Source organism: Melospiza melodia, chromosome 24 (assembly GCF_035770615.1).
Source record: "Melospiza melodia melodia isolate bMelMel2 chromosome 24, bMelMel2.pri, whole genome shotgun sequence".
Lineage (NCBI taxonomy): Eukaryota > Metazoa > Chordata > Aves > Passeriformes > Passerellidae > Melospiza > Melospiza melodia.
Window position 1 is genome coordinate 9,123,901 of NC_086217.1, and position 11,507 is coordinate 9,135,407.

Below are 11,507 nucleotides of genomic sequence, written 5' to 3' on the forward strand. Positions count from 1 at the left end.
AGTTTCTTACCTGTAAAGGCTTCCATGCCTTTCCTGCTGCCAGTGTGTGCTCTGAGGTGAAGCAGCAAGATAAAAGCTCAAGAGTCACCAGTTTCTTGAACAGCTCGATTGTGGCCAAAATGTCTTTACTCAGCTCAGGAGTGGGAGGGAGCTGAACAGAGTAATGCAGACAGCCTTCCTTCCTTTTTCCATAGATGAGTGTAGTTTACATGAACTGGTTGAAAACAGCTCTGAATTTGATCTTATGACTTGCTCTTTTAAACTGTTGTTCATCTTCCTGACTTCATTCTGTGTCCCCATACCCTGCCTGAGCAAGTTTACAAACAACCCTGGGGATCAGAAAGGCCAGACTTTAGGGCAGTGTTAGATTTATGGTAGGTGAAGGAATGAAACCCTCTCACATTCCTGTTCATTGAGCTGAAATCTCCTCCCATACATGGAGCAGTTTGTGCACAGAGCCTGTTGTCTGCTAAGAATCAATCAGCCCGTGGAGCCAGAAGCAGCACAAAGTGCTTAAGCTTTTAAATTTTTTTTTTAATCATTAAAATTACAGTGTGAAAACTTGCTATGTTTTTACAGAGTATTGTAAATTCCAGTGATGTTCTTTTCTAAGGCACCCAGGAGTGCCACAGTACTGCAGCACCGCAGAGCTAACAGCAACCAGGCTTTTCTGTTACCTCCAGATGTCCTTGAAGCTGCTGGCTCCTGTTGGAGATGTAATATTCTCCATCCTGCTCATTTGTGGTTCCAACCTGTCACAGTCAGCAGCATGTTCCTGGAGGAGCATCCACTGAGGGACTGGTTTCAGTGATTTGTTGTGGTTTTATTTCAGCTACTGCCAGGATTTTCTATCAGTGAGATAAACCATGAATCTATTGAAGCTTATGACTGTGCAGTGCTGGAGCAGAAGGCAAGGACTGTCACCAGTGTACAGGTTTGAGCAGAGCACCTCGGAGCAAGTTATTTTACTCTGTGCCCTTGAGCGAGGACACAACACGTGGGGGAGGAAAGGAAAGAAGCGGGGGTGGATTTCCCGTGCGGTGAGCTGATTGCCGCAGAGCTCGGTCGGTCGGTGAGGATGAGGATGAGGATGAGGATGAGGAGCGGTGCGGCGGGGGAGCAGCCGGGGCTGCCGGGGACCCCTGCCGGCCGCGGGCAGCAGCGCCGCACCGGCACCGGCACCGGCAGCGGCCGGACAGGGCGCTCCCGCAGCCGGGAGGAGCAGGGAGGAGGGAGAAGAAGCAGGCAGATCGAAGTGCACGGCGACTGCAGTGGCACCTGTTATTCCCAGACAGGTAAAGATTAGTGTTCCACACAGCGGTAATAACACAGGCAAGAGGAGGGAGAGAGTTGTGATGCAGTGATGGGAGAGGAGGTTTCCAGACACAATCTCTGAGTGAGGTGTAGTAGTCATAAAAATGCTGATGAATTTACTTTTGCTGAGTTTTTTTTTAAAACAACATCTTGTGTCACTGTTTCCTTGTCAGTTGATGAGGAATCTTAGCACTTACGTGGCATATTGTGCTTTTTCACTACTTGCTCCTTTGGCAGTGGGAAGTATGTTATCAACAGGGAAGGGGGAAGCTAGAGAAATTGTTACTAGAAATAAAGCTCAGGGATTCTGTATCCCAACACCTTGCTGCTTCTGATGGATTATACTGGCCATGTGTTACGGAGCAGATTGGGCCCTTTCAGTTTGAACTGTGCTCTGGAGGATGGCATCTGATATGTTAGAGCTGGTACTGACATGACAGCTGACCTCACAAGGCAGCTGCTGTTCTCTGCCAATATTTAGTCTCACAAGATGGTGGGTAGGACTTTCACACATCCTTCAGTGAGTGAAGAGCTCAAAGTCTGTTCACAAAGATTCAAGCTCAGCCCAATTGCTCTGGAACACCCATCCCACCCATTGGCTTTGCCCCAAGTGGAACTGGAGAATGGGGACATGGCAGTTCAGCACCAGCCACCTCTGGGGCAAGCTGGGACTAGAGAGCCCAGGCCAGCACCTCTGAATATTGCTGCTCCCCTGCTCCTCTGCAGTGCTTTGTGTGGTAGAACTCAAAGATTCCTTCTCTGATCACTGATGCCAAGAGCTTGTTATAAAGGAGTGCAGTGTATTTTGCAGTTCCATATTAAAGAATCACACCTAAGACAGAAACCAAGCTTATTTAAAGGCAAATGTATTTTAATGTCACCATTAATCATTGGCTTTTAATTGGAAAAAGCTTTCTAATATGCCAGTAGGAGTACAGAAAATTTGCGTTTCAGGGTATTTACAGCACAAAGCACAAAATATTCCCTATGATTCAAGTAGCTAAAGTACCTTGTTTTCAGCAAGCTTGATAGACACGTTGTCACTGACTCTCTCCTGACTCCCACAGTGTCTATTCAGTTTGCAAATAAAGCCAGATTTATGCAGCTTTTCTTCTGCTTACACTAGTAATGCTAACAACACATCCAAGTGTGAAACACAAAGCACTAAACTACATAATTTTCTGCCTTAAAATACTGAACAAATGGTACTTTCCCTGTAAAGGGCTAGTAAAGCAAAATGATATTTGCAAGGTAAGATGCTATTGGTATGTTTCCAAATATTTTTGTATTGTGTACATTCTGTATATTTTTGTTGTGACAATATTATTTGAGCGCAGAATCCATTAAATTTTTTGTGGTTTTCTTTGTTTTCTGTTTAATTTCTCTTTTATTTATTTTTTTTAAATAAAATTGAGTTGTTCTATATCACAAACTAAAAAAAAAAACAAAAAAGAACTTTCAAGGACAATTTTGTAAGTTTGTCTACAGTTAACATAGTTTTCAACAAAAGAGCCCTTGGTTTGGAGCTCTGCCATGTAATCTTCTAATAATGACATTGGTAACTCATTTTTATGTGTTTAACAGATAAAGGGGAGAGTGAACTGCAGCTTCATTTCTCCACAAGATCTAATGAGGATGCAGAACTGGCTTGGGACATGTATGGAAATTCTGGTGTTGTCCCACCTTTTGGCAGCTGTCCCTTCACTGCCGTGACCTCAGAACTGCAGGGAAGTTGACAACATTTGAGTAAATTTTTCTACATTTTTTTACATTTGATTAAATGTAAAAAATTTCTTTTACTGGGGAGGAGAGTTGTGCTCTTTTAACATCAGGCTCTACTGAGTGTTTTCAAATCTGAGCTGACACTCATATCAAATCAAGAGTGGAAACATCTCCAGAAAAAAGTAAACCCCCAACTGACTAAAGTAAAAATCCTTCTACCAGTGTGGAAGGCAGAGGCTTATTTTGAAAAGTACCTTGTGTTTCTGTTGGGAAACACTGGGTTAAAGTGTAAGTTGTAGGAATGAAGATGTATGTAGGAGCAATTCCTGTCAGATGTGCTACTCCAAAGGGAGGCAGATCCCTGCTACCATGTGTGGGACTCAGCTTTTGCTGTCAGTTCTCTGCACTGAATGAAACTTTCTGAGACACTCAAATCACTCTATTCATTAGCTGAGGACTTTCAGCATGAAGGTAAGGTGGGTTTTGTCAGCTTTTGTCAATTAATACAAAAAGTGTTTCAGCCTACTAGCACCATGCATTTTCTTGCTACCTATTCTTCACATCCAACTTACTTGTTTAAGCACTGAGCTCCTTCTTGTGCCCTGATCAGCCAGAAAACTCAAAAAGTGCTCCAAATTTTTTAGAATGTACAGGAGCAACAAAAGGTGACATGTTTTATTGAGTGCTGCTGCTGTACTTACTCATGAAGGAAAACAACTTGTTGATTCTCAGAGCTCCTGCAAATCACTGAATGAGGGGTTTGTTTTCTTTCACACTACTTTTCCTCTCCAATACATTATATGCCACCATGGCTGTTAATGCCACACTTGCAGCTCCTTTGCATTGAGGGATAAATGGATTTCAGCAGGAGACATCAAGGACCACAGTCACTGACAATTTACAGGTGCACTGTTGAGGATTTCAACGTGTTTTATTGTCAGCCTTATTATAGGTTCAACATGTGGTGTCACAGGAAAGCAGCAACTCCTGCCCTCAAGTACAGAGCACCAGCACAAGTGACACTGAACCACATTAGTTACAGGCACTGTTTCAGGGGAGTTCAAACATCCTCTGCTACAAAGGGAACAAACAGGGAATTCTGCTTGTAACAGGTTTGCAGAAATTGCTCTCTTTATGAGGTTACTCAGAGACTTCATAAGTTTTTATTCCAGCTGTAGCCAAAGATTTCCTTCAGGTATTCTGCTGCCTGTGTCCCATGATATGGGTAAGAATGCATTGCTGATACACTGAAATGTTTTAAAGTCTGAGTAATTAATTTGGGAAGTTCATTTATTTCAAATTCTGAAAAAGTCTTAATATTAAATGTTAAAGAAGAAACTCTTTAGTTTCTTCATGACTGAAAAACATAGCATTATTGACAGTTATGCAAAACTGTAATATAAGAACATACAAAGAAGGTCTTGATCACATCTCAGCCTAAGGAAGAAGAGGATACATCAAATAGCCTGGAAATTTCAGGTACCTGTTGTGTGTGTGTATGCACACATACAGGCACATACAAACTGACCACTGCAATGGCTCAGTCTTCAGGCAGCTCTGCTTCATACAGCTACCAAATTGTTTATCCAGTGGCAGCAGAACAAACCAGCAGTCTGAAAGCAGAAACCAGACACAGACTTGGTACCTAGATTCTCATTTCTAAACTAAAATGATTAATTCATTATCTAGATCTATCCAGATGTTTGCACTTCTTTATAAAAACAAAGCAGCCAGATCTAAATTATTTTAAAGATATTTAAATTATTTAGAACAGTGACATGCTTGCCAGGTAAGGGATTTAGGTTTGGTTTTGCAATGACTATAAAATTCAAATGTCATGATTTCCTCAGAACAGGAGCAAGTCAGTTGGAGAATCTGAAAACTCTGCAGGAGTTTGTATTATCTGATATCTACACATTAAAAAAGCTCATAGTGCTTTGTCTAAAACCAAGAAAAGGCAGGTGAAACTGCAGCTAAGATTTGACTTGGACAATACTTTTAAATATAAATTAAAAATCCAGCAATAGCTGCACTGCATAGAAGAAATTAATGATTTATACATAAGATAATTTTAAGCCACTGATGTTTCTCTCATGAATTCCTCCAGGACGGTCACTACGTTCCTGGCCTCTGGCATTTCTGCATGTTCTACTTTCACAATCTTCAGCAGGATGTCTCCACTGCCACAGTTCTTTAGGAACAGGTAGCACTTGAAGAGGGCGTAGTGGTTCATTTCAGCCTGGCGGATAAACCTCTTCAGGTTGTTAATGTCCTGGATAGCCTGGCAAAGAGGAACAGAGCATTTGCTTATCCTCCCACATGGCATGAAAACACAGTATTGTGGAAAATAAAGGATAAATAGCAGGACAAGCAAAAGCATTTCCAACAGAAATTTTGTATTACTGCTTAAGAGTACTGTAAGAATTGAATATTGTCTTGGATGCATATTATAGCTGGAACTGTAATGATGCAAAATGTGTGGACACAACGTGACGTATCCAACTTGTAGCATGAATTCTATTATGGCAGCTCACCTAAGAATTGTTAGCTACTGAACCCCTGTTACCAGTTACATGAGACTGTGTGTGCAAGTCCCAGATTAATGATATTTGAAGAAAACAACAGTAACAATGAAGGCGGGTCTTACTTTAAATTTGAGAAAACACCTTTGGAGCATTCACTGAAGAAACTCTGACACTACTTTACAGCTGTTCTTGTCAACTACAGTAAGCCAGCCCTCAAATTAAGCTTCAGAGTTAGTCAGTTAACAGACATATAGACATAATAATAACCTAAAACTTTTATTCAGCAAAAAATAATATTTTGCATGTAGTATTTGCTCCCATAGTAACCCAATTATCTTCTTCAAGTCTTTAACATATATGAACAGGTACCTTCAATTTAAAGTTTTCCAAAATCTGCCGGAAGAGAAATGGATTTCCACCTTCAGCACCATTCACAAAAGCTTGCATCCAGTCTTCACAGAATCTGTTGCTTCCTGTTAAATGTGCAGGAACACAGAGAAGAGATGAGAAAAAGCAAATGAGTTCCACATAAATATACAGCTGCACTCACCTGGTTTAATCACTCCCACCTAACAAGTGATAGCAATATACCTGGGCCAGGAAATGAGTCTGAAGGAAAACCAATACACGTGGAAAAGAAAAGCAGACACAGTGACAGTGATTGCACAAGACTGTGTTCTGATTGGTGAATCCCTTTTCCCAACATTTGTCAAAACCGCAACAGGAAAAAAGTTCTGCAGATTCCCTGAAGTACAAGTCATACTTCCCTGAAGTACAAGTCATACTTCCCTGAAGTACAAGTCATACTTCCCTGAAGTACAAGTCATACTTTCACGGTCCACAAACTAAATGTACTGTGGATTTTATTGCCAAGCATTTTCAACCCAGAATTCCAGTGTGTCTGGTGTAACAAACTACTCTGGTACCTCATAGGAAAACAGAACCTAAAGTTTCTGGGCCTATGATCTGAATATCCTCAACTGCCTCTAATGTCACAGCTCTCAGCAGCTGATGGATCCAAGGGAGCAACAGGAAGGGTTCCCTGCTGTAATCTCACCTGCATTATGCAGCTGGGGCTGAGGTCCACTACAGTCTATAACCATGGACTTGTGCTGTTCCTCTGTCATGGCAATGCACAGAGAAGTCATTGTGCCTTCCTGGACAAGTCCTTGGAGACTGGCAGCTGCCAGGAACCTGACACAGAAAGTTCTTGTCAACTGCTTGCTCCTTTCCAGCTCCTGCACACTGAGGGGACCATCAGACACAGTAGCCAAGTTACTCAAAGGTTCCTTGGGCTCTAAGTATCTTTACCTGCTGATGTCCTTTTCTGTTCTTTCATCTGCATTTTTGACTTCTACAGGAGTGTAACTCAGAGCCTTACACAAAAAAAGAAACAAAGAGAAAAAAAAGGAAAAAGATGGATGCAATTTCAGTAACTTTTGTAGCTATACTGCAGGTATGAGCAATTAATATGTAATGTGGTACTTTAAAAATTGCTCTTGTCAAGGCAGTACTCTCTATTATTGCCATTACAGCTGGTTCTGCACTCAGAAGAAATTCAGCAGTTATACTCTGTTAGCTATTCCACCCAGAACCTCCTCAAACTCAGGTACTAGAGTTAAGATTAGTCTCTTTTCTGTTTCCAGTGAATTACGCAAGACACATACACAATATAACATCCCTTTTCATTCAGACAATTATGGCATGGACAGACTGCTCATGCTATTTCTGATTTTCTTACTCTAATTTCAGTGTGGACACCATTAAGTAATTTTTTTTAAGTGACAGAAGGAATTGTTATGTGCTTCTTTAGTAATAAGCAGGGGAAAATGCTTGCTCTGAATTTAAAAAACAAACAAACAAACAAAACCAACAAAAAGAACAAAAAATGAGGGGTTTTAATTTCCTCCTGCTGGGAAAGCAAATGAAAGAAATATTTTAAATATTTGGAGTCACTGAGATGCCTTCTGAATCTTTTTTAGCTTTTTTTAGCTAGCCAGTTTTAAATACACTTACAGCATGTAGCAGAGAGGCAAGTTTGTCCTGGAAGAGCTGCACAACCCTCTGGATAGGGCAGATGGCATCCTCAAACCAGCTCCTCAGGTATGGGCTAACACAGGCCTCCAAGTTTTTTTGCTGTAACACATTGAAGCATTAAAACTTTAACTAAAAATCAGATTTCTACATCAATAGAAGTCTATTGATAATCTACTCAGTCTCAGATAATTGGATGTTGGAACCTTCTTAATCTCAAACCACAGTGAACTAAAATAATGAGTTTGAGATTTATCAGCAATGAAAGGCTCTGCATTTTAAGAAACAGCCAGAACTGTAATATTATGGTATATATTGAGAGAAAAGCATGCAACAGCAGATGGGATGACAAAAAAGACTTAAAATGCAGAACTTCCACTAGAAAATTGTGACAAGAAACCCACAAATGTCCTTTCTTAACATTCAGAACTGGTAAGAACTGAGGTGGACATTGATAAGTTCCTTATAGACCATTAGCTTTTATTGGTTACTCTTCTCTCCAGATTTAACGGTAAATGACCTTTAAGAGATTTATGACTGACACAAAAAGGTCCCCCCTTCCTTTTTTTATTTTGACTTGTGTGGCTGATAGCACCTTAGACATTCATTGTACTACAGTGAGTCAAGCATCTCTCCCTGTGTTTCATACTGGTACTTGAAACACCTATTTTGTCTCTATAGATTAGATCTTCCAGATGGTTTTAGCAATTAACCTGCATAAATACTAATTTTCACCACTTACAAAAAAAAAAGTTAGGTCTTACCTCCAAATCAAGATTTATCTTCAGATTTTGAATGTATTTGTCCAGCTCTAGTCTGAAAGTATCTTCTTAAGGAAAATAAGATGCATCAGTTAAGACCTGTATTTTTTCCTTTCAGTATATGGCTGTTACTGACTTTTGCAGTTACTGAAAGGTGTGCACAAACAAGTGATTTCAAGTAGAAACAGACAAAATGACAAGATAATTTATACATCGTGCCCCTCTCCATACAGGCAAAGAAAGTTCAAGGTAAGGATATAGTTCCAGACCTTTCTCTGAGCCACCTAAGAAACAAACCACATATTCTGGAGCATTAATGTCTGATTCCAACGTTGCCATTTCCAGAAGACTTTCTTGTTGGAAACTACAGTAGTAACACCCAACTTTACCTTCTGGTATGCTATGAGAAAAGGAAAAAAAATTACTTTCTTCCAGATACATCACAATAAATGAGTGCAAAAAGCAGACATACATTATTTCTGAGGTAATTTTAACAGGTAGCACTGTTGGCTCCAATGGCAGTGGTAGGTGCAGCCATAGGTGCAGCTCTTAGACCTTCTCTTTTTTCTTCTGTGTGATAAGAGTTGTTTAAAAGGAAGTAATCATAAACATCTGAAGTATTTTTAAAGTATTCAAACAGTAAATTATTTAAAACAGTACTTTTCTCAAAGTTACTTAAAAAAGGAAAGTGTCTTTGTGTAAGGCTATTATTAACAGCAACAACAGACTGGGAACATGGAATCAGGATTAAACTAAGTGCAGCAGCAGGCAGGCAAGATGTGCCAATGTTCCTTACAGCTCTCATTCACCAATAATTCCAAAGTTTTACCTCAGCCCCACTGATGCTACATTCCCCATTCCTTCAAAGAGCGCTCCTTTAGTAAGGCGCTTAGCGATGAAACTGCGCAACTCCGTCTCCGCTTCGGCGGGTAGGTTGGTGTCCAGCAAGGAGAGGCTTTAAAAACCAGAGGCAATCGTTACCCAAAGGCAAATGTTGTTGTTTAGTGTCTCTCAGGATGTGCAGAACCTGCCTCTAACAGGGACTCCCTGCGATATCTCTCTGGTGGCAGCTAAGGCAGCTCTGTGACTTTTGGCCCATCATGAGCAGTCAGTGGTTTGCCCACTGACCAGGAGTCTGGAGATGTGGTGTCAGCTCATGCTGACCTTCCCAGCAGCTACAGACAAAACACTGCCCTCTTTGTTCCTACATTTCCCCAACTGTAATACAGTTTATGGAAAGATGTCTTTTGAAAATTAATAAATTCTTGTTGTATGTTACCTACATGAAAAACTAAGTAAATACAGCAATATCAAGTACTAGTAGAAAAAAAAAAAAAAAGTTCAAACTCAAGGATGATAGTTTCTGTTTAATACATTACTTGAGCTCTGTATGCGTGTCCATTCCTCAGGTACTCCTAAAGAAGTGCCATGGGGACTCCAGAATGCTTTCAGAGGGAGGTTGTGTTTTGAAAGGAGTGCAGAGGACCGAACAGTGATCTGACAGCAATACGGCAAAGACTTCAAACCGGGGTATTCCCGCGATTGTGCTGCTCTGCGGCTCGGCTTTACCTGAAGTCCTCGGTGGAGGGTGTGTGCGCCACGGTGCCGCCGGCACTGCCATCCCCGGCGGCGGCTCCCGGCTGCGAGGACCTGGAACCCGAGGGATTGCCGGAGTGAGTTTACAGCCGTGACACGCAACAGGGAACAGCGGCTGCAGCAGGGAAAAGGCACGGCCCGAGGGCGAATAAAAGCAGGAGTAGGGAATCCGTGCATTGTGGGAGGGAAAGAATCTCACCGGGGAGAAACAGAAGGGGGAAAAAAAAAAAGGGAATTCAGGGAGCTGGGAACGGCCAAGGCCTGGGCACGGCCTCCCCGCGGGGGAACCCGGCGCCTCACCTGCGGTAGCCATAGAGGCCGTGGTAGGTGCAGCCGTGCCGCTCCGGCCGCCGCTCCTCGCCCGCGCCGCCGCCCTCCTCGCTGCTCTCCAGCTCCCGCTCATCGCCGTCCGGCAGCGCCGGCAGCATCGCGGCCCCGGCCCCGCCTGTGCCGCGGGGAGCCACCGGGCCCCGCTACCGCCCCGCCCCGCCGGCTGTGCCGTGAACCCGCCCCGGGGCCCGGAGCTGGGAGGAGCCTTCGGAGCGCACGGGCCGTGTCCTCACCCCACCGGGGGCGGTACCGAGCCGTGCTGAAACCGCTCCGGCTGCCGCCGCTCCTCCGTTTGTGTAAAGCACAGGAAAATGCAATACAGGCGCCGCAGTGCCTCTGTCAGTACAAGTAATCCTTCAAAACCGGTCACTGACTTAACGGCAGGATCTACTCAAATCACATTTAGAATTATAGAATGGTTTGGATTGGAAGGGGATTTGGTAGGATCAGCCATGCTGTCTGCTTTTAAAAAGTTCTGCTTCTGAAATACCTTTTCTGTGTTAAAACAGCACGTTTGTTAACCCGGCCTTGTGGCTACCGGGTAGTTACGGAATCACAATCACAGAATCGCTGGGGTTGGAAGGGACCTCTGGAGATCATCCAGTCTAACTCCCCTGCCAAGGCAGGGTCACCTGGAGCAGGTGACGCGGGAACACATCCAGGTTGGCTTGGAATGTCTCCAGAGACGGAGACTCCACAATCTCCTTTTGCAGACAAGCCCCGCAGGGAGCAGCTGTGACCCCCAGCTGCACTGGGCCACTGCCAGGGGCTGGACGTGGCTGATGGCTGGACTTGATGATCTTACAGGTCTTTTCCACCCTCAATGATTCTGTGATTCTCTTCTAAGCACCTGGTGGACCCGTAAGTGAGCTGGAGAGCCATGGGGGTAACACAGACACACACCCTGATGGATTGTCACTGTAACAGAGGGACCATCCTCCATCCAGATACAGGTAACTGATGGCTCAACCCATTTAAGTTGGTTTTATTGTGTTCTCGCACCCAGCAACACAGGCACAGCCAGTACCAGAACACTGCACAGAGCAGCCAGCTTCCTGCCCAGTAACATTTAATGGGGAAAACACAGTTTCTCTGTGACATGAAACACGAAGACAAGCAACAGTTTAGATTAGGAGGAAACTCGTTGCTCTGAGAGCGCTAAGGCCCTGAACAGGCTGTCCAGAGAAGCTGTGGCTGCCCCATCTCAAGTGTTCAAGGTCAGGTT

The 11,507-nt window shown here is 43.2% G+C and overlaps 1 protein-coding gene across 1 annotated transcript; it reads right to left on the minus strand.

Moving 5' to 3' along the window:
* Window positions 1-3,948: 3,948 nt before the first annotated feature.
* Window positions 3,949-10,395, minus strand: C24H17orf75 (chromosome 24 C17orf75 homolog). The gene is made up of 10 exons (XM_063175962.1): window positions 10,253-10,395; window positions 9,926-10,006; window positions 9,186-9,311; window positions 8,616-8,756; window positions 8,360-8,417; window positions 7,578-7,697; window positions 6,873-6,937; window positions 6,619-6,755; window positions 5,931-6,034; window positions 3,949-5,317 (listed from the first exon to the last, which is right to left on the minus strand). Exons 1-10 carry the CDS (start codon window positions 10,378-10,380, stop codon window positions 5,108-5,110), a joined length of 1,170 nt encoding a protein of 389 aa, XP_063032032.1. The 5' UTR covers window positions 10,381-10,395; the 3' UTR covers window positions 3,949-5,107.
* Between the last annotated feature and the right edge of the window lie 1,112 nt (window positions 10,396-11,507).

Excerpts from the sequence above, each read along its gene's own strand:
- C24H17orf75 (XM_063175962.1), bottom strand. The coding sequence starts at position 10,380 with ATGCTGCCGGCGCTGCCGGACGGCGATGAGCGGGAGCTGGAGAGCAGC. Across the intron at positions 8,757-9,185 it reads GTAGCATCAGTGGGGCTGAG|CATACCAGAAGGTAAAGTTG; the intron begins GTAAAACTTTGG and ends CTTTTCTCATAG. Across the intron at positions 8,418-8,615 it reads TCAGAGAAAGGTCTGGAACT|TTTCAGACTAGAGCTGGACA; the intron begins ATATCCTTACCT and ends TTAAGAAGATAC.